Source organism: Schistocerca gregaria, chromosome 5, assembly GCF_023897955.1.
Source record: "Schistocerca gregaria isolate iqSchGreg1 chromosome 5, iqSchGreg1.2, whole genome shotgun sequence".
Lineage (NCBI taxonomy): Eukaryota > Metazoa > Arthropoda > Insecta > Orthoptera > Acrididae > Schistocerca > Schistocerca gregaria.
Window position 1 is genome coordinate 209177101 of NC_064924.1, and position 23717 is coordinate 209200817.

At 41.6% G+C, this 23717-nt stretch overlaps 1 protein-coding gene across 6 annotated transcripts in view; it reads right to left on the minus strand.

Annotated features, from left to right (window-relative positions):
• LOC126272348 (cytosolic carboxypeptidase 1-like) overlaps window positions 1-23717 on the minus strand; it is a 499992-nt gene that overhangs the window by 309171 nt on the left and 167104 nt on the right. For all 6 annotated transcript variants that reach the window (XM_049975148.1, XM_049975150.1, XM_049975152.1 and 3 more), the window contains exons 10-15: window positions 22987-23158; window positions 11914-12291; window positions 11607-11816; window positions 11404-11529; window positions 11180-11288; window positions 10948-11104 (exon numbers count right to left, since the gene is read on the minus strand). In XM_049975148.1, the coding sequence (XP_049831105.1) occupies window positions 10948-11104; window positions 11180-11288; window positions 11404-11529; window positions 11607-11816; window positions 11914-12291; window positions 22987-23158 (1152 nt within the window). The remainder of the gene's footprint in view (window positions 1-10947; window positions 11105-11179; window positions 11289-11403; window positions 11530-11606; window positions 11817-11913; window positions 12292-22986; window positions 23159-23717) is intronic.

Genomic DNA, 23717 nt, shown 5'->3' on the forward strand with positions numbered 1-23717 from the left:
TGCAGCTGGTGAAGACTATTATCTTATATTGCTTTCCATCTTCCTCCCGTTTGCCTTGAAACAGACGGTATCCTATCCCATGGTCACTTGCATCAGGAGGCAATGCAAAAGGGGAAAACTTAGATTAGGATAGTGCAATATTAGATACTTGGCATCAATTCAAATGTTCATTTGTGTTCAGATGTCCATATCCAGATGCTGCTGTTCTTGCACATCTTCATTAAGTTTGGCTCATTGAGTGCTTGATTGTGAATGAATATAAGATAAAATTCTCATGTCCCAACCCGTGATTTTAGTTGCATTTTGATTTGAAATTGTCATACAGGCCCTTGGTTTTTGGATTATGATGAGTCGTGTTGCCCATTGGCTGTAGAACGTTTTGCTGCTCTGGGTGATCATCCTTGAGGTTAGCACAAAATATAAGTGATATTGTTTGGAAAAGAGCCATAAGTGCTTTATATGTAATGTGAGCATCCAATTCTGTTGCTTTTTCTAGGTGTGGTTCCACAAGAGTGGCAGGCTTTATACAAAAATGTCTATTTCAATGTTGTATGACATCACCTGCTTCATGTCAAGAACAGAATTTCATTGTGACCATGTGCCAAAACTTGTGATTCCACAGATTTTAACTGTGGCACTCCAATGCTAAAGTACAAATGTAAGAGAGATTGATGATGTACCCATATCACAAAGAAAATTAGTTGGCATCCCTTATTGTATAACAGAAAACATTAATGTGTTTAGGGAGAGCACATCACCATGACTAAGTGATGGGTACTGTCTATATCTGTGCCACTACGCTATGGGTCTGTGTGTGGGCGTGCAAGGCTTGCCACAGCAGCCTTTAGTTACACACAGTACATTCTTCTTTGAAGAAAGTTCAGCAAATAGCTCCTTGGAGGTGGCATTCTGTACATGGATGCTTCACAAAACACAATGGGAATTTTGGCAAATGCCTGTAAATGCAGGACATACTGATTTGAAATACTTATAGCCAGTCAAACCCAGTTCTGTGTTACTTTTATGGTGAGAGACATTAGGAGCAGTGGGTTTTGAGTCCTAAAAGGTAGATCAGAAAATCTCAAAACTTCGTAGTTTGTTGAGAAAGCTTGCTGTGTCACTTGTTAATTCCACATTTACATCTACATCCTTCCTTACACATATACCTACTCTGCAAGCCACTATATGGTGTGTGTGTGTGTGTGGGGGGGGGGGGGGGGGGGTACCTTGTACCACTGCTAGTCAGTCCTTTCCCTTGCCCACTTACAAATAGGAGTGAGGGAAATGCAACTGTCTATATGATTCTGTACGAGCTCTGATTACTTGTGGCTTCTCGGTCCTTACGTTATATGCATGTTAGTGGCAGTGCGATAGCTCCGCAGTCTGTCACAAAAGCCATTTCTCTAAACTTTATCAATGATTTTTTAAGAAAATAATGTCTTCTTCCCTCCAGCAGAGATTCCCATTAGTTCATGGAGCATTTTTGTAATACTCACATAATGTTGACTGAATCTACTGGTAACAAATTAGCAGCATGCCTCCCTGTTGCTTGGATGTCATCCTTTTATGCAATCTGTTGGGAATTGGGAATTGCGAAATACTGCAGTGGAACTCAAGACTGGGTCACACAAGTTTTCTCTACACTTTCTCCCTTATCAGTGAATTACACTTCTCTAGAATTCTCACAATGAACTGTAGTCGACGATTTGCCTTCCAAACAAACAACTTTACCTGCTTGTTCCATTTGACCACTAATACTGTATTCAAACATGACGGGATCTTTTTCCTACTCATCTGCAGTAACCTTCATTTTTCCACATACAGAGGAAGCTGCCATTCATCACACCAAACAGAAATTGTGTCAAAGGCATTCTGTATCCTCCTGCAGTCACTCAAAGATGACACTCTGCCATATGCTACAGCATTATCAGCAAACAGTCACACATTGCCACACGCTGTATCTGACAAATCATTCATGTACATAAATAACAGCAGTGGCTCTGCCACACTTCCCTAGGGTGCTCCTGACAATATCCTTATCTATGAACACTCACCATCTAGGACATGAAGTGGGTGATATTACATACATACTTGGGAATCTCTTTCAATGTTCACTCATTCATTAACCCTTCATGTTCCATAGATCGCATGAAGGGGAATCTTCAATGGTGTGGAATGAGTCAATGGATCCATTAACAATAGACAAGCAAATAATTGGAACTCTGTATGTTTACTGCAGCAACAAAAAGCTATCATTCTACTGCTTAATACTATGTGACTACATTAGCTAAATCTAATCTAATAAATTAGAAGTAATGACACTGCTGCTATGTGAAAAGCTGCAATTCCTGCTGTCATATTGAAGAGCTACTGTTTAAGTACTACTGGTAGCTTAATATTTGTGTGTATACACAGTTATTTTCAAAGAAAATAGGTACATACACCAGTAACAACAGAGCTCTGTTTACGATACTGTACTACCTGTTCTGTAGCAAACACTGCTACCTGACATGTAGCTGACAGCAATTACCAGTCCATGAATCTAGCTAGCCAAACAATTTGTGTAAGGCGTGGCTAATTAGATCTGTTATTAATTTTATTTTGCCTTGGTATATTTTGCCTTGGTAGGGCTTCTCAGTTTATTGCTTTATGCTAGATCTTTGTCAGAGTGTGTAACACGCCCAGAAGCAAGTTTTTACTATAGCAACACAAAGCAATAAGGAGTAAATGTACTGGTCAGGGAAGATAATAATTCCCAGATCCTTAAAGACATCTCTGCACGATACACTTGCTATCAAAGGTATCCGGAGACACCCAAAAACATATGTTTTTCATATTAAGTGTATTGTGCTGATACCTACTGCCAGGTAATCCATATTAGTGACCTCAGTAGTCATTAGACATCGTGAGAGAGCAGAATGGGGCACTCCATAGAACTCACGGATCCGAGGAACTCTCAAGACTTCGAACATGGTCAGGTGATCGGGTGTCATTTCTGTCATACGCCTATATGTGAGATTTCCACACTCCTAAGCATCCCTAGGTCCACTGTTTCTGAAGTGACAGTGAAGTGGAAACGTGAAGGGACATGTACAGCACAAAAGCGTACCGGCCAACCTGGTCTGTTGACTGACAGAGACCTCTGACAGTTGAAGAGGGTCTTAATGTGTTTTAGACAGACAACCATCCTAACCATCACACTGGAATTCAATACTGCACCAGTCCCCATTGCAAGTACTATGACAGTTAGGGGGGAGGTGAGAAAACTTGGATTTCATGGTTGAGTGGCTGCTTTTAAGCCACACATCAAGCCGGTAAATGCCAAATGACATCTCGCTTGGTGTAAGGAGTGTAAACATTGGACGATTGAACAGTGGGAAAACATTGTGTGGAGTGACGGATGTTGGTACACAATGTGGCGATCTGATGGCAGGGTGTGCATATGGTGAATGCTCGGTGAATGTTATCTGCCAGTGTCTGTAGTGCCAACAGCATAATTTGGAGGCGATGATGTTATGGTGTGGTCGTGTTTTTCATGGAGAGATCTTGCAACACTTCTTGTTTTGCATGGCACTATCACAACATCACAACACAGGCCTACATTGATGTTTTAAGCACATTCTTGTTTCCCATTGTTGAAGAGCAATTCAGGGATGGCGATTGCATCTTTCAACATGATCAACCAATTGTTCATAATACACACCCATGACTGAGTGTTACACATCAATAACATCCCTGTAACAGACTCGCCCGCACAGAGTCTTGACCTGAATCCTATAGAACACCTTTGGGATGTTTTGGAACGCCGACTTCGTGCCAGACCTCACTGACCGACATCGATACCTTTCCTCAGAGCAGCACTCCGTGAAGAATGGGCTGCCATTCCCCAAGAAACCTTCCAGCACCTGTTTGAACGTATGCCTGTGAGAGTGGAAGCTGTCATCAAGGCTTAGGGTGGGCCAACACCATACTGTATTCCAGCACTACCGATGGAGGATGCCACAAACTTACAAGTCATTTTCAGCCAGGTGTCCAGATACTTTTGATCACGTAGTGTATGTGAACATTTATTTTACACAGAAGTCTTACTACTCATTACAGTTGATACATGCACTGCTGCAGAGCATACTTCAGTAAGAAAACACAGGGGATGATTATGATGATGATGGGTTTGTGCGGCGGTCATCTGCTTGGTTATCAGTACCCATACAAATTCCCAACCTCTGCTCAGTCCAAATCTGCCACTTTCATGAATGATGATGAAAATGATAGGGACAACATGAACACCCAGAGAACTCAAGGCAGGTGAAAATCCTGAGCCCCGGGAATCGAACCCGGGACCCCGTGCTCGGGAAGAGAGGACACGACCGCGAGAACGCGAGCTATGGACCACAGGGACAAAGTCTGTCAAATAAGCCAATAAACTTTTTTGTAAATCAATGCAATTAGACAGTTCTGAGAGCAAAATACACTGAGCCTCTTGATTAATTTATCTGTGCATTGACTTGATTTTGACCTGTTACCACAGTACGTCACAGTATTTTTCACATAGTGTTTCATTTATTTGTTATGGTTTTAGGGTGCAAAACTGCTACGGTCATTAGCGGCCGGTCTGTAACTTAGGAAAAGCTAAAAAAAACTTAACTGGAAACCAGCAGCAATGGGAGCAAAACTCAAAAAGCGGAAAAACCGAAAAACAGAAGGAAAGATTAAAAAACCACTATAAAAGGGGGGGTTGTTTGTACCCAAAAAGAGCTTCAAATGACTGACGTCATCTTACTGGCACTAATAAACTTGAGAACGCGATGGGCTGATCGCGTGTCATCTGCTAAAATGGACGATATATCAGCTGACAGCTGTAGACGGGCATGAAACGGAGTAAAATAGGGGCACTCAAGTAAAAGGTGTCTCACCACCCACAGTTGAGAGCAGTGGGGACAGAGTGGGGGAGGGCTGCTGCTTAAAAGATGTCGCTGGCTGAAAAGACAGTGCCCTATCCGGAGTCTAGTTAAAATTACCTCCTCCTGACGACGACTTCGGGTGGAAGAGGTCCAAGCACAGGGAAGAGCTTTCAAGTCCCACAATTTATTATTGGGAATTGTCGACCAATGTGCATGCCATAAAAGAGCAACACGACGACATAAAACACTCAGTAGATCGACGAAGGGAGTCATGCAAATAGCTTGGTGAAGAAGAGAGACTGCAGCCTTGGCTGCTATATCGGCCACCTCATTTCCACAGATATCAACATGTCCTGGGATCCAGAGGAACCCCACAGAGACGCCCCCAAGTGGAGCAAGTAGAGGCAGTCCTGAATCCGGTGGACCAGAGGGTGGACAGGGTAGAGAGCTTTGAGACTGAGGAGAGAGCTGAGAGAATCTGAACAGATAACATACTGTATCTGCTGATGGCAACGGATGTATTGGGCAGCCTGGAGAACAGCGTAAAGCTCTGCAGTATAAACCGAACACTGGTTGGGAAGCCGAAATTGATTTGGGGTGTCGCCAACAATATAGGCACTCCCAACACCAAACGATGTTTTTGAGCCATCAGTGTAAATAAATGTGGCATCCGTCATTTGTGCGCAGAGAGCAGCAAATGCCCAACAATAAACAAGAGAAGGGGTACCATCCTTGGGAAACTGACAAAGGTCATGGAGCAGGCAGGTCTGGGGCCGGAGCCAAGGCGCTGCTGTACCCCAAGTTGTCAAGAAAGTTTGAGGAAAGTGGAATGAAAGAGAATGGAGCAGTCGACGGAAGCGGATTCCCGGTGGTAGTAGGGAGGAAGGGTGGCCAGCATACCCTAAAATCCATGGAGGCGTCAAAAAAAATGTCATGGGCTGGATTTGCAGGCATGGAAGTCAGATGGTTAGTGTAACGACTCCAAAGGTCAGCTCGCCGATTGGACAGCGCAGGTGCACCAGTCTCAGCATAAAAGCTTTCCACAGGGCTGGTCTAAAAACCTCCAGACACTAAACGTAATCTACAGTGGTGGATAGAGTCGAGACGCCGAAGAATAAATGGTCGAGCAGAGGAGTAAATTATGCTTCCATAGTCCAATTTCCAGCGCACTAAGATGTGATAGAGGCGGTGAAAGACCACTCGGTCTGCTCCCCAGGAGATGCCATTGAGGACACGGAGGGTATTGAGGGATTGCAGACAGCGAGCTGAAAGATAGGAAACGTGGGAGGACCAGCACAGCTTTCTGTCAAACATAAGACCCAAGAATTTAGGGACGTTCACAAAGGGAAGGTTGACAGGGCCTAGATGTAAGGAAGGTGGAAGAAACTCTGTACAACGCCAAAAATTAACACAAACGGTCTTACTGGGAGAAAAGCGGAAGCCAGTTTCAATGCTCCAAGAGTGGAGGCGATCGAGACATACTTGAAGACGTCGTTCAAGCAGGCTGGTCCGTTGAGAGCTGTTGTCGGTTGCAAAATCGTCCACAAAGAGGGAGCCCAAGACATTAGGAAGAAGACAATCCATAATTGGGTTTATGGCAATGGCAAACAGTACAACACTTAGCACGGAGCCCTGGGGCACCCTGTTTTCTTGGGAGAAGGTACGGGAAAGAGAAGTGTTCACCCGCACTATAAATGTGCGCTCCGCCATAAATTCATGAAGAAAAGGGGCAGCTGACCTCGAAAGCCCCAAGAGAACAGTGTGAGGGCCAAGAAGATGAAGGAGATCAGCTTGTGCCATTGGTGTGGATGATGGAATGTAGACAGTACAAAGACAGAAGGTATATCCAGAAAGGGAAAGACAGACAGTGACAGCTTGGAAGGAACTGTTTAAGGGGATTGAGTGATAATGGAGAGTATCATGGAGAAGAATCATGAGTCCTCCGTGTGCCTTCAACAGAGGGGAGATCAAATCGGACTGACTGAAAATGGGGGAAAAGAAAGCGGTCGTGGCGACGCAGCTTCGTTTCCTGAAGACAGAAGATGACCGGCGAGTAGGATCGTAAGAGGATCGACAATTCATCCTGATTGGCTCAAATGCTGTGTATATTCCAATGGATAATGGACATAAGGTGGACAGAAAATGGAAGAATGTGACCAAGGTTGCCCTCAACTCAATGACTGCTCAGAGTTTGCGACCAACAGTGTGGAACGGCATTCAGCCGAAGGCAGAAGATCCTGATCCATAGGTTGTTCGGGAGCAGCTCCTGCCACCAGCGATCGAACAGTTGATCGGCTGTCAGCAGTGTACCTCGGCAACACAGAAGACAGCTGAGGGCGGTTACCGCCAGGCAGTGCTGTAGATGAGACACGCCGTGGTGGAGAAGGAGAGGAACTGGGTTTGGTATTAGCCTTTTTGGAAACAGAACATTGAGATGAAGGAGGAACTGATGGTTGTGAAGTTGGGGTAAATAAAAACTCTTCACGAGTAGGCTCTTTTTTGGAAGCCCGGGTCTCTGATTTTGGGGCTCGAGATTTAGCAGAACCCAATGAAGGGTGAGCCATAGAGTGAGCATGTGAGAGTGGGGAGGTTGAAAGGGCGATCTTTGTGCTGGCTGATCTGACAATTGTGGCACTAACAGTGAGATCACAAGTCTGAGTGGCTGCCTGCTTTGTTGGCCAAGGAGAAGAAAGGACAGTGCTGCATTGACCTGTGTGAGGCACAGTGGGCTTTCGACTGGCCAATAACGTTCGAGCAGCAAAGGTCGACACCTTTTCCTTCACTCTGATTTCCTTAATGAGCCGTTCGTCTTTAAAAATGGGGCAATCTCTAGTTGAAGCAGCATGGTCACCCATACAGTCGATGCAACGAGGGGATGGAGGTGGACAAGCACCCTCATGGGCATCCCTGCCACATGTAACGCATTTGTCTGGATTGGAACAGGATTGGCTGGTATGATTGAACCACTGACACCGATAACAACGCGTAGGGTTTGGGATGTAAGGGCGAACGGAAATTATCTCATAGCCCGCTTTTATGTTTGATGGGAGTTGAACTCTGTCAAATGTCAAGAAGACAGTACGGGTTGGAACGATGTTTGTGTCAACCCTTTTCATGACTAACAGCCATGACGCCCTGGTCAGACAGGTAGTTTTGAATTTCCTCATTGGACAATCTGTCGAGGGAGCGTGTATAAACGACCCCACGTGATAAATTTAAAGTGCGGTGCGCTTCCACCCAAACAGGGAAGGTGTGTAACAGTGAAGTACGCAGCAATTTTTGTGCCTGGAGGGCACTGACTGTTTCTAACAACAAGGTGTCATTTCGTAACTGGGAACAAGACTTTATAGGACCTGCAATTGCGTCAACACCTTTCTGAATAATGAAAGGGTTGACCGTGGAGAAGTCATCACCTTCGTCAGACCGAGAAACAACAAGGAACTGTGGCAACGATGGAAGAACTGTCCGTGGCTGAGACTAATTGAACTTACGCTTGTGAGCTGACATAGTAGATGATGAGGAAACCATTGTGGAAGTATCCCCCATGATTACTGGCATCTCCGGTGGCGCGCTCCTTCCTTGTGGGGGCCCTCTCTGAGGGCACTCCCGCCTTAGTTGAGTGTTCACACCTCAGGTCACACCTCCCGAGAAACAGACGGAAGGACCAATCGGCACTTTTGGAAGGTATCAGCTTGGGTAATCACCCCTCCATGGGCCTGGCTGTTACCAGAGGGTATGTACGTGTCCTACCTGTCTACCCGGGGCGGGGAATTGCGCAATACCCCGTCACTGGCTACACATGGGAATGCGTGGGTCGGCCTTCAGACAAGCACAGGGAGAAACAAAGAAAGGGAGAAACAAAGAAAGGGAGAAACAAAGAAAGGGAGAAACAAAGAAAGGGAGAAACAAAGAAAGGGAGAAACAAAGAAAGGGAGAAACAAAGAAAGGGAGAAACAAAGAAAGGGAGAAACAAAGAAAGGGAGAAACAAAGAAAGGGAGAAACAAAGAAAGGGAGAAACAAAGAAAGGGAGAAACAAAGAAAGGGAGAAACAAAGAAAGGGAGAAACAAAGAAAGGGAGAAACAAAGAAAGGGAATGGAAAGAAGAGAGGTCTCAAATGCCGTAGCAGAGAAAAGGTTAAAGAGAAGAGGTAAAGAAAAGAGAAGGACAAAGGAAGGACAAAGACTTGCCAGCAGAGAAAGCAAAGAATAGACTGTTTTACATTTTCGAGCGTCCGTCTCTGGATGTAGGCACAAAACATACTCCCAGAGGGGGATCAAGGGAATGAAAGAGGTGGGGGTGAGGGGAGGGGGGGGGCGAAGATGGGGATGGGGAAGGCTGCGCGAAAGGAAGGTATGCAGCCCCACAAGGAAGGAGGGCCACATTAGCTCGGGGTCCCGTACTCGCTACGCACGTATCCACGAAAGAGTTGTGGACCTCCTGGGGTAGTGTAATCATTTAATGTGTGATCATCAAGGTCTACACCTGATGCAGAAAGGGCTGTGCCTTTTCAAAACACTGTATGGACGTGTATATGCAGCAGAGTACAAACAATTACTGTTCTGCTGCAGGTAATCTAGCATATATAATTACTTCAGTGGTGATCACTGTCTTTCAGAGCACAAAAATCTCTCTTCTCTGAGTGAACACTTTATAACAAAACTCTGTAGTTCAGATTTGTGACCATATGCTCATGCAAAAGCTGTAGAATTAATCATAGTAGTGTCTTTGAATCAAACTGTGTTGCATAAATAACAATATAGCACTTTTCTTACCTATAGGTTTGTAAAAGGTTAACTCACGTCTTATACATGTAGGAGTAAACACTATGCTGTCTACATACACCTAGGACTGCTGACAACAACACTGATCATAAAGGCTGAATCCTATCCAAACTAACAGCAATGAAAGAAGGTACTACAAGTTGAATATCTGTCAATATATTTCTGATCATAAAGCATATATCAGACTATGAAATTATATTGTAATTTGATAGATATAAAATCTACTCGCCAAAGGCTACAGGAGAACAAAAATATAAAAAAGATTGTACGTATTCTATCTTTCAGAGCCAGTGGCTCCTACTCCTGGCAAAAGGGTTGAAAGGGAGGGAAGAGGGGTCAAGCAAAAGGGCTGAAGATGTTTAGGAGAAGGGGTAGAGATCAAAAAGTCACTACAACCCCAGGTCATGGGAGACTTTCCGGATAGGATGTGAAGGAACAACCGATAGAGGACTGCACTGCATGAGATTTGGAAACTCTGGACCTTAAAAGTGTAGGCTAGGATAATAGACGAGACAGAGATTACTGCTAAAACATTGTGCTCGAGTTAATAAGAGCAAAAAGGTAAGTGCAGTATATGTAACAGACAGGGGATGGGGATGGCGAAAAATAGACGGGTCAGAAAATAAGAGATGTAGAAAACTAAACAGAGTGGAGAAAATAGTAGTTACTGTGGAGAAATGCTGAGAACGAAAAAATTAAGGTAAATTAAGGCCAGGTGGGTCATGAGAACCAAAGACATATTGTAATGCTAGTTCCCACCAGCAGAGTTCTGAGAAACTGTTACCTGTGAGGGAAGAACCCAGATGGCATATGTGGTGAAACAGGCACTGATGTCATAAATATCATGCTGTAGAGCATACTCTGCAACAGGATATTGTGCACTGCCAGTATAAACCTTTTGCCTATGCCCATTCATCCTAACCGATAACTTAGTGGTAGTCATGCCGACGTAAAAGACCGAACAGAGTTTACATAACAACTGTAGTCATGCCGACGTAAAAGACCGAACAGAGTTTACATAACAACTGCTATATGACATGTCATTTCACAGGCGGCTTTCCCTCCAATCCATATTTTTATCCAACCAGTTGCATTATATTGTTAAAAATTGATAATTTTGTTATTAGACCACAAAATTAGTATGACAGTTTTGTATAAATAGAAGACTCCTCTTCAAAACTGACAAATGTACTGAATCTTTCTCTACAACATGTAATTTAGCTAACTTTACAAACTGAGATTTCAGTTTAATAAATAACTCACCATAATTGAACTGACTGTTTTGTTTCTCACAGTTTATTATATTAAATGTATAAACAACATCAGTTTCCATTCCACTTATTTCAAAATAGAACCACTGATGATGCTTATTGGAGTTAACATCAGGCATGAGAATCAAGTCGTATTCACGGAGACCAACCTGCAATAAACAAGACAATGTACAAAATAGAACTTAACAGTTAATGATACCAGGGTCATATATTGTATTATATACCTGAATAGCTTTTCTAAGGTTTCCACTTTCAAACCTTGACTCAAAAATCAAGTGACGTTTCTCAGGTTCACCACTTCCCAAGTGTCTCTCATCCATATTGAAAAGGACCCTGTTAGTGAAAGTCACAATAATTAATACTTATTGAACAAAAATATTTCACCATAGTTTGTAATGACAATTCAATGACGATATATCATTTCAAATTTCTCTATCAGTAGTCTCACTTTTCACTTGCGTTTATCAGTCTATGAGATGGATCCACTGAAGACCAACTGTCCAAATCATAAACAACTTTGTTCATTACTTGATTTGGATGAAGACCTCTCTCCACACAGTTTAAAAGTTTGCTCCTAAAATGGAAAACAGAACTGTATGAAAAAGATCTGGAAATATAGATCAATAATCTGCCATGATGCCAATTACATACCTACATGTTCTTCTGTCCTTTATATTCAAGGGCTCTAGCTTCCCTGAACCTTCACTACCCATCATATCAGGATATGCCACTTTAACAAATGGTAGCACACTGTTGACTCTTGACGCAATCACAGAATATGCATAATGGAAAGTAGAGTAATTAGGAATGTTTTCAAATACTGTAAGACCTTTTATCATTTCTCTGCTACTAGCCAAACTTCTGTAAAAATTTCAGTATACAAAATAAATAATGAATCACTTATGTAACAGCATTTCATTATTATTTGGGCTTGCTTACCTACAAATGCATGCTTTACCTTCCATTTGGAGTCTGAGCAACATCCTTTTTCAACATCAAATTATTTTGTGATATTAATGTAGAGCTTCTTTCACTAATATTTTCACCTCCTCCATCCATTGGAAAACTTTTCCCTTGTATACACTGATCCTTATTTTCATTTCTGGTAGAACAGCTCGAGTTGCGTGACTGGGAAGCTGCTGTATATGCAGTAGATGAAAAATTGAGAGTGTTTTCAGTCAAATTAAATTCCATGATTTTCTTCTTTAGGTCACTTTCTCCCATCAATGCATCAAAGGAACAACTTTTTGTAAGTGTTATTTCCCTGTTTCCAGAATTGCATTTCATTTTGCTGCAAACACAAGGCCCTTTCAGCTCTTGGAAAAATGATTCATACCTAAAAGGAAACCCATAATAATTGCCATATTAATGACGTAGCGCATCAAAAGGACATGTAAATAATGGTATGTATAGTTATTCACATTTAGGCAGACTTCATTACAGATTTATTATTTCAGCTGCATTCAATGATGATTAAAATAAATATAACACATTTCTATTTTCTATTGTGCCTTTGCTCTATCTAAAGAAAATTTACACTTTCTTATGCTCATATAAAAATACTTTAACCATGTCATATGTTTATCAGCAACAACAGCTGGAGCTACTACGAAGGGCGTTTGAAAAGTTGGTGCAAAAATAAAAACTACTTACATTTTTGGGGTAAACCTTTTTTTATTTTTTGAGTCTCCTTTTAGACTTACACACTTCACTTCATCCAACACTGTTCTAATTTGTTGATCCCTTCTGAATAATAGGAATTTTCCAAGTCTGCAAAATAGCTATTAGTTGCAGCAATTACCTCCTCATTTGAATAAAATCTTTGTGCTGCCAGCCATTGCTTCAAATTGGGGAACAAATAGTAGTCTGAGGGAGCCAAGTCTGGAGAACAGTGGGCATGTAAAAAGAGTTGGAATCCTATTTCCAATACTTTTGCAGCCACAACTGCTGAGGTGTGTGCTGGTGTATTGTCGTGATGGCAAAGGACTTTTTTGCGGTCCAATCACCAGCATTTTTCTTGCAGCTTGGTTTTCAAACGGTCCAACAACAATGAATAATATGCACCTGTAATAGTTTTACCCTTTTCCAGATAGTTGATGAGGATTATCCCTTGCAAATCACAAAAGACAGTTGCCATAACCTTGCCAGCCGAAGGAATGGTCTTCGCCTTTTTTCGTGCAGATTCTCCCTTGGTAACCCATTGTTTGGATTGTTGTTTAGTCTCAGGAGTATAGTAATGTATCCATTTTTCATCCACAGTGACAAAACAATGCTTAAAGTCCTGCGGATTCTTCCTGAACATCTGCAAACTATTCTTGGAACACTTCACACGATTCCGTTTTTGGTCAAACGTGAGCAATTGCAGAACCCATCTTGCTGATAGTTTTCTCATGTCCAAATGTTTATGCAACAATTATGTACCCACTCATTTGAGATACGCACAGCACTAGCAATCTCACGCACCTTAACTCTTCTGTCGTCCATCACCATATCATGGAGTTTATCAATGATTTCTTGAGTCGTAACCTCCACAGGGCATCCAGAACGTTCAGCATCACTTGTGCTCATATGGCCACTCCTAAAATTTTGAAACCACTTATAAACTGTTCTAATCGAAGGTGCAGAGTCACCATAATGTTTATCAAGCTTCTCTTTAGTCTCCTGAGGCATTTTGCCTTTCATAAAGTAATGTTTAATCACCACACGAAATTCTTTTTCATCCAGTTTTTGACAATCACTCGACTTCCTTGATTCACACGAATGCCAAACACAAGGAAATAGATCAATGTTGCTGAAACTTGGTGCGCATTCTTTCCAAAGATGCTGCTGACTAAATATGGCCTCAGTACATGCTCATGGTGCCATCTCTTGGACTCTGCACGGACTTTTCAAACGCCCCTTGTTGTTCAGTACTTCTGGTTTAGTATTTGAGTTGTTGTCTATATAGGTGATCTAACTAAATAATGGAAAAGCTCATACAAAGATGTGAAACAATTACTAACAAAGAGATAGAGGGGCTGGCCAGTACTTACCTCAGCTCAGTACAGCCGATAGAAACACAAAAAACAACCGAAAATTCAAGTTCCTAGCTTTCGGAATAAATGTTCCTTCATCAGGGAGGAGAGAGGGGAAAGAAAGGAAAGACGGGAAAATGGATTTAGTTACTCACAACCCAGGTTATGAAGCAACAGGGAAAGGAAAACAGGGAGGGTAGCAAGGATGGAGGCATGGTTGTCAAAGATATTCTACTGTAGGTACTGTGCCAGCTTCAAACCAAAGAGGATGCATACAGAAGTAAAGAGGTGTATAGTATAAAGATGTAGGATGAAAAGATGCATGAATGGCTAAAGAGGAAAGGGAAAGAGGAGAAGACTGAAAAGTAAATGGGAGTGAGGTGGTTTAACGTAGGTTCAGTCCAGGGGGATGGCAGGATGAAAGGATGTGCTGGAGTGCAAGTTCTCATCTCCGCAGTTCAGAGGGACTGGTGTTGGGTGGGAGAAGCCAAATGGCACATACGGTGTAGCAGGTTCCTAGGTCCCTAGAATTATGCTGGACGGCATGCTCCGCTAATGGGTATTGGACATCTCCTAGGCGGACAGTTCGTCCGTGTCCGTTCATGCGCTCAGCCAGTTTAGTTGTTGTCATACCAATGTAAAAGGCTGTGCAGTGCAGGCATGTCAGCTGATAAATGACGTGTGTAGCTTCACACGTGGCCCTGCCTTGAATTGTGTATGTTTTACCAGTAGCGTGGCTGGAGTAGGTGGTTGTGGGGGGATGCATGGGGCAGGTTTTGCAGTGGGGTCAGTTACAGGGGTAGGAACCTCTTTACTTCTGTATGCATCCTCTTTGGTTTGAAGCTGGCACAGTACCTACAGTAGAATATCTTTGACAACCATGTCTCCATCCTTGCTACCCTCCCTGTTTTCCTTTCCCTGTTGCTTCATAACCTGGGTTGTGAGTAACTAAATCCACTTTCCCTTCTTTCCTTTCTTTCCCCTCTCTCCTCCCTGATGAAGGAACATTTATTCTGAAAGCTAGGAACTTAAATGTTAGGTTGTTTTTTGTGTTTCTATCAGCTGTACTGAGCTGAGGTAAGTACTGGCCAGCCCCTCTATCCCTTTGTTAGTAATTATTTGAGTTGTTGGATATTTATGACCCATCAAAACTGTGTGCCTGGGCAGGTTTTGAAACAGGATTCTTGTCTATCTTCTACCATATGGTTGACCGTCTTGCAAAGATAATATGATAGCTTAAAAAGAGTTTGGAATGAAATAAAATATTAAAATATGTAGTTGTGGACCAAAGCTTGTCTTAATCTGTGAAGGAAAAACAGACTGCTGACCTGGAACAGTACTGTCCATGTAAAGAATAGTTTCCAGACTTCCTGAAAATTCAATAACCCACTCATGTTTTGGGCATAATATTTTGAAACTACTTGGTACTTTGTGAGATAACTATCACACAAATTATTTGTAAGTGATCTCCTATGTAGATTGATTCCACTTCCCCGGTATTCCACCAATAAATCGAAGTCTACCACCTGCTTTACCTGTGTCTGAACCTATGTGATCATTCTATTTCATATCCCTACAAAGAGTTATACATAGTTATTTGTATGATTTGGCCAATTCCAACAGTGACTCACTGATGCCATAGTCACAGGATACTACATTTTTTTCATTTTGCAAAGCACAAAATTTACATTTCTGAACATTTAGAGCAAGTTTCCAATCTCTGCATCAAGATCTGACTGAATATTTATGCTAGTTCTTTTATATAGTACTTCACTGTAGATAACTGCATCATCTGCACAAATCCAAATTTTACTATTGTCTGCAAGATCATTAATATACAACATGAACATAAAGGGTCCCAACACACATTCCTGGGGCTCACCCAATGTTACTTCTACATCTGACAACGACACTCCATCCAAGATAATACGTTTTATCCTCACTACCAAAAAGGCCTCAATCCAGTCACAAATTTCACTTGATACCCCATATGATTGTACTTTTGACAATAAGCATGTGCACGATACTGAGTCAAATGCTTTTTGGAAATCAAGAAATACTGCATCTACTAGCTTGCATTAATCCATAGCTTTCATATGTCATATGAGTAAAGTGCGAGTTGGGTTTCACATGATTTATGTTTTCAAAATCCATGCTGGTTAGCATTGATGAGGTAATTCTGCTTAAGATACATCATTATGCTTGAGCTCACAATATGTTCTAAGATTATACAACAAAAAGATGTCAAGGCTACTAGATGGTAATTTTGTCAATTACTTCTAATATCCTTCTTGTAGGCGGGCGTGACTTGTGCTTTTTTAAAGTACAGGGTGTGGTTATTTGTTCAAGGGATGCACGATAGATTACAGATAGAACATGGGCTACCTCAGTTGCAAATTTAGTATAGAATCTGACAGGCAATCCATCAGGCCTGGAGCTTTGTTCAGTTTTAATGATTTCATCTGGTTTCCAGCACCACTGGCACTAACACTTATTTCATTCATCTTTTCAGTGGAACAAGAATCAAATTGGGGCAATTCTCCTGGGTTTTCCTTTGTAAAGGAACATTTGGAAATGGAATTATGCATTTCAGCTTTTGCTTTGGTACCCTCAATTATAGTTCCTGTCTCATTCACTAGGAACTGCACATTAACTTTGGTGCCACTAACAGCTTTTACAAATGAGCAGAATTTCTTTGGGTTCTGTGAAAGATCACTTGATAATATTCTGCTATGCCAGTCACCGAAAGCATTATGCATTGCTCTCTTGACAGCTAAAGGCTCCCTCCCATTATGAACAGTTCTACTGCCCCATTTCTGGCAAATCTGCACATCACTGAGAAGTCAGATAGTTTTACCTGCCATCCAATTCTGCTGTGACAATTCTAGAGGCATTCAAAGAAAGTCTACGTCAGTAGCACAAATTCTCAGATCATGCAATACCAGATAGAGGCAACTTTAACCTACTGAATATAGTCTGTGCTGTCAATGGATTCGTGTCTATGGTTCAGACAGACAGTTGTGCACAGTACTTTTGAACATGTTTTCTGAAAACTGTCTTGCACAGCTAGTTCGGAAGCCCATATGCAAAGGAAGTATCTTTGGCATCTTAACTACATATAGGCTGGACCACATCGACAATGTCAGTACAAAAACAGAATTAATCATGATGTCATTATAGCAACTATGGTTATGAGAATTGTTGAATCATTTAAGAAGGCTATGGGAGTGCTACTTCTAGAAACAGCAGATAGGAAGTTATTAGTGTCTCACTTAGACAGTGAACAGACATCACTTAGTTCCAGTAAGATGGTCATAGAGGAATTATGGACAAAGTTTAAGCAGGTAGTAAATCATAGTCTGGAGAAGTACGCACTGAGTAAGTGGATAACAGATGGAAAAGACGCACCATGGATTAATACTGAGATTCAGAAAATGCTGAGGAAGTAGGGGCTGTTGCAATGTCTGTTCACAACAGAATGCACAAATGATAAGCAACGGCTAGTAGAGATTTGTGTGTCTGTGAAAAGATCTATGCACAAAGCGTACAACTGCTACCACCATCATACCTTAGCAAAAGATCTGGAAGACAACCCAACAAAATTCTGGTCCTATGTAAAATAGTTAAGTGGATCTAATGCTCTCATCCACTCATTTGTAGATCAGTCTCGCATGGCAGTTGAAGACAGGAAAACAAAAGCTGAAGTTTTAAATTTCACGTTCAACATATTGTTCACACAGGGGAATCATACAAACATATGGTAATTTGACCATCGAATTGACTCCCATACAGACGAAATAGTAATAGGCATTCGTCTGAACACGTTCTCAGTTTGAATACAATTAATTCTTGAGACCGAGAAGCTGATGTCCAGAAATCAGCATCATTTTAGGAAATATCGCTCGTGCAATGCTCAATTTGCCCATTTCTCATGATATACCGCGAACTATGGATGCGGGGCAATAGACTGATTCCATATTTCTAGATGTCCGGAAAGCATTTGACACAGTGCCACATTGCAAGCTGTTAAAGGAGGTACGAGCATATGGAACTGGTTCACAGAAATGCAAGTGGCTCAAAGACTTCTCAAGTTATAGAATCCAGCATGCTGTCCTCAATGCAGTGTTCAGTAAGAGACAAAGATATTGTCAGGAGTGCCCCAGGGACATGTTACAAGACCACTATAATTCTCTATACACATAAGTGATTTGGCAGACAGGGTGGGCAGCAATCTGTGGTTGTTTGCTGATGATGCTGTAGTGTATAGTAGGGTTGAACTTGAGCGATTGTAAGAATATATAAGATGAATTGGACAAAATTTCTAGTTGGTGTGAAGAAAGATATACTACGTGACCTAAAGTATCCGGACGCACCCAAAAACATATGTTTTTCATATTAGGTGCATTGTGCTGCCACCTACTGCCAGGTACTCAATATCAGTGACCTCAGTAGTCATTAGACATCATGAGATAGCAGAATGGGGTGCTCTGCAGAACTCACTGACTTCGAATGTCATCAGGTGATGGGTGTCACCTCTGCCATATGTCTGTATGTGAGATTTCCACATTCCTAAACATCCCTAGGTCCACTGTGATAGTGAAGTGGAAACGTGAAGGGACACGTACAGCACAAAAGAGTACAGGCTGACCTCATCTGATGACTAACAGATACCACTGACAGTTGAAGAGGGTCGTAATGTGTAATAGGCACACATCTATCCAGACCACCAAACTGGAATTCCAAACTGCATCACTATCCACTGCAAGGACTATGACAGTTAGGTGGGTGGCGAGAAAACTTGGGATTTCATGGTTGAGTGGCTGCTCATAAGCCGCACATCAAAATGCCAAATGACATCTTGCTTGGTGTAAGGTGCGTAAACATTGGACGATTGAACAGTGGAGAAACGTTGTGTAGAGTGATGAATCATTGTACACAATGTGGTGATCTGATGGCAGGGTGTGTGTATGGCGAATGCCTGGTGAATGTCATCTGCCAGTGTCTGAAGTGCCAACAGTAAAATTTGGAGGTGGAGCTTGCACCCCTTGTTTTGCATGTGACTATCACAGCACAGACCTACATTGATGTTTTAAGCACCTTCTTTCTTGCCAGTGTTGAAGAGCAATTTGACAATGACGATTGCATCTTTCAACATGATCAACCACTTGTTCATAATACACAGCCTGTGGTGCAGTGGTTACACAACAACATCATCCCTGTAATGGACTGGCCCGCACAGAGTCCTGACCTAAATCCTATTGAACACCTTTGGGATATTTTGGAAAGCCGACTTTGTGCCAGGCCTCACTAACCGACACCGATACCTCTCCTCAGTGCAGCTCTCCGTGAAGAATGGGCTGCCATTTCCAAAGAAACCTTCTAGCACCTGACTGAACATATGCCTGCAAGAGTAAAAGCTGTCCTCAAGGCTAACGGTGGGCCAACACCATACTAAATTCCAGCATTACCGACAGAGGGCGCCATGAACTTGTAAGTAATTTGCAGCTAGGTGTCCGGATACTTTTGATACATAATGTATAAATTAATGCAGATGAGTAGGAAAAACAAATCCATAATGTTCAGATACAGCACTAGCAGTGTCTTACTTCACACAAACACATCGTTTAAATATCTGGGTATAATGTTGCAATGAGATATGCACTGCAATGAGAATATGAAGAATGTGGTAGTGAAGGCAAATGGTCGACTTCTGTTTATTGGGCTAGCGCAATCTGTTCTTGAGTACTGCTTGAGTATTTGAAATCCATACCAGGTTTGATCAAAGGAAGACATCAAAGCAATAAAAAGATGGGATCCTAAGATTTGTTACTATTTTGCGTGTCATGTGAGGCGGCAGCCCAATATTCAGCCTTTCTGCACATCCCCCTCCACTAGTCACTGTCAGCCAACAATATTCGTTCTTTTTCAGAGCGGCTAACAGAGAGCTACAGCTAGAGAGCAAGAATCTCGTTCCTACACACTGCGCTGTTGCCGCACTTCGCTTTTCATTCAACTATCAATTATTTTGTTTCTTTTTTTTTTCTTGCAGCAATATAGCTGTGAATGTGTATCTTGTAAATATTTAACTGCAATTTTTAAAAAGAGGTCAGGTGACAGCAATAAAAGTGAAGTGCTTCACAAGCTGGCAAGGCAAATTATTTACCACATTTATAACTTTTTGAAACGTGAATTTAAAAGCAGGTCTCTGCTGTTGACATTGGAAAACACAAGAACAGTCTCCAGAACCATGTGGTGTCAGCAAGAGAATTGTAAAGAGACCTATAAAATAAAGTGTCAGAGCTGTAGGAACTGTAGAAACAGTTGGTTTCCTGTCGCCTGGAAAGCACTGAAATCGCAAGGAACCTGTAACACAAATGGATAGTTTTAACAACAATATTTTAAAGTGCTCCATGTGAATGATGAATGCCCGACATAACAAAAATGTGTTACAGTTATGTAGGCTTCAATGGTAAGCGCTTCATCAGGTAACTAATTTTAAAAGACGTTGATTTCAGATGTGTCAAGAAGAGAGCTTTTAGTTCAAAGAAGTGACATAGGTGCAGTATGAACTATATCCCATATAAAGGTTCACGATACAAGAGGAGGTGGTAGTTCAACAGTGTATTACCTTGATGAAAGATGGGTCAATTAGAATCATTCCAGTCTGTTGGAAAATGAGGGTACTGGTGGTTTTAAAATTCTCATACAGATAGGTTCTCAGATAATTATTCTGTGTGCTGACTCTTCTTCTGGTTTTATTTCTAAGAATAAACTTGTATATACATGCAAGAAAAACAGCAATGATTACCATTCGGCAATGAACACTGTCAGTTTCATGACTCGATTCACAATTCTTGTCGATCTTGTTTCAAAATCAGCCATTGCCAGTTCTAATTCAACTGTTATATAGAAAACATCAAGTACAAATACCAGAAAAGCGGGTATTTTTCCCCAGCTGCAGCTCGTTAATTTATACTGTACAACTCATGTGATGGAACGTACAAACTTTACTTCCTTGCACGCGAACTGGATCTCACAGTTTTGCGCTTACCCACGTATCACTGTCATTGTAGTCTCGTGGAACTCATTTGGGCATTTTAGCGCTTTGTGGGAGAAAAAACAAAACAGTCAAGATAACATACAGTGATTTGCTTGTGCATGAGGCAGTAGACAATGAGGCAACAGACAACATCCCACCGGTAGTGTGGGCACTGTCTGTGTGGCATGCTGAAAAGCTTCAGAAAGAAGAATTTGACAGGAAAGTGATGATGGCTATAAGCCTTGAAGATATTATTGTAAATTTAAAATCAGATTGTTCAGAAACAGACTCAAATAGAAGTGACGATGGTATTACAATGTAGACTTTGGAACAAAGTAATAATATTTCTTAGTTTTAAAGACTCGTGGTTTAAAAGCTATGTTTTTTAACATATCAGTTGCATGCATAATGATGAGAACTCCCTAGCCTTTTTGATTAGGACTTTGTATCCTTTCAATTATGCACACTATAATGTTCAACATATTGCCCAAGGCGAAGTTAAGCTTCTCCCACCATGTTGTAAACCTCCGTCATTTTCAAGGAAAGAACTAGATAAGCCCCTAAAATGACAGTAAAGACTACTTGTCAAGATACCAATGGTTTTTGATGTTATCGGTCAGATTCGTTGGAGTTATTCAGATGATGGTTAATTGTTTGCTTGTCTCTCACTGTAATATTGAACATATTAGTTTACACTCATAATGCCCATTAACAATGGCTGATCATTTTTATGACAGTCTTTTCTACCACTAATTCTTTTTTTACACGCGGTGATTACACCTATCATCAAAACACACACACACACACACACACACACACACACACACACACACACACACACACACACCCACACACACACACACACACACACGTTCGAACAACATGCCAGTGTTACAGAGATGCTTCATGGACTGACGAGAGGAGAGCTCAGATGGAGACATATAGACAGTCCTCTTCCCTAGCTCTGTGAGTGAAACAGGAAAGGAAATGACTGGAAGTGGTATGGGGTACATTCCACTACACACCATACTGTGGATTGCGGGGTTGCTATGTAGATGTAAAGGTAGAAGTGAATGTTAGGTTAAAAGGCAGAGTGAAGAAAGTGATCCAGCCAGGATTTGATCCTAAAACAACATGCTCTACTGCTAGATCACCACATCAGATCCAAGTCTGGTCATGCCTGCTGCTCTCTCTCAAGTTACGGCAACAGTTCACTAGGTGGTAATCTTATTGTTCTCACAATGTAGCTTTAATTTTCCATAATCAGAGAATTTGTATGAAATATTTATGAATAATATATAAAAATCTTCGTTGTGAATCAGTGTATCTGTCAGTCAAAACTGTATCAAAATCCCTATAGCAGTTTCTGAGATTATGGTGTTCTAAATTGTTCGTTGAACTGTGTCACTGCCTTACATAGCTGATGAAATTAAATGTCGTTCGACGAGGGCCTCCCGTTGGGTAGACTACTCGCCTGGTGCAAGTCTTTCGATTTGATGCCACTTCGGCAACTTGGGCATGATGAGGATGAAATGATGATTACGACAACACAACACCCAGTCCCTGAGCAGAGAGAATCTCCGATCCAGCCGGGAATCGAACCCGGGCCCTTAGGATTGACAGTCTGTTGCGCAGACCACTCAGCTACGGGGGGCGGACTACATAGCTGATAATCAGCTAGCATGGCATTATTTCTACTTGAAAGCAGTTTTGCCACATTGTAGGTACACATTAATATTTAAAAGAAGACAAAGAAGAAGAAGACTAGAGAAAAAGTTGTAAGATTTGCTAGGAGAAATAGATTAAAACAATAGTTCCTTGCAGTAAAGTTTGTCAAATTTGGACTAAAATAGATGATTCTGACCAATCTCAATATTTTAAAAGCACTGGTTTTGATTCCAATAGTAAGCAGTACGTATCATAATAATATGAGCAAAAAATCTAATATCTTACAAACTTCGAAGGGTTGTACACTTACTGCTTCAAATCATCTGCTTCACGCAATGCTGATCGAGGAACATAATCAGAACTTTTGTTTTCTGGCAGTTCCTTCAAATTCTCTTCCTGGGTCACACCATCGTCATCATCCTCTGGAAACTCCTCAGTGCTTTCATCTTCGGAGTCCGGGCTTGTTTCACGAGATGAACCACCTGAAACAACACATATCTGAAGCAACAGACAACCAAGATTCTACAGCAGTTATCAATTACTACACGGGCACCAAACAGTTGTATTCCTAATTTAAAGGCCAGTAATAAAGGAAATGTACTGCAGAGCAAGAGGACAAAACATTGCTGTTTTCTTCAGTCCAGGTTGGATGCAGCTCACCACACAAGTTTTCTGACAAGTCTTTTTGTACCTGCTGCACCATTATCCATTTGTATTTGCTTACTGTATTTAAACCTTAGTTTCCCTTTACAACCTCCTTCCCAGTCCTTATCCCATTTTCCTGTATAACTGAGGTGACTGTTTTGAGGCCTTAGAATGTGTCCTACCAACTGATTGGTCAATTTATGCAAGTTTGAATCAGAACTTGTTATCAGATCTATCCATCTATTTTCAATATCATTCTCTGGCGTCTCATTTCAAAAGGTTCTATTTTCTCCTTATGTCTCCTGTTCATCAGCCACATTTAACTCCAGTGTAAGGCTACACTCCAGATGAATACTCTCAGAAAAAGTTTTCATACGTAATACTTAAATTTATATC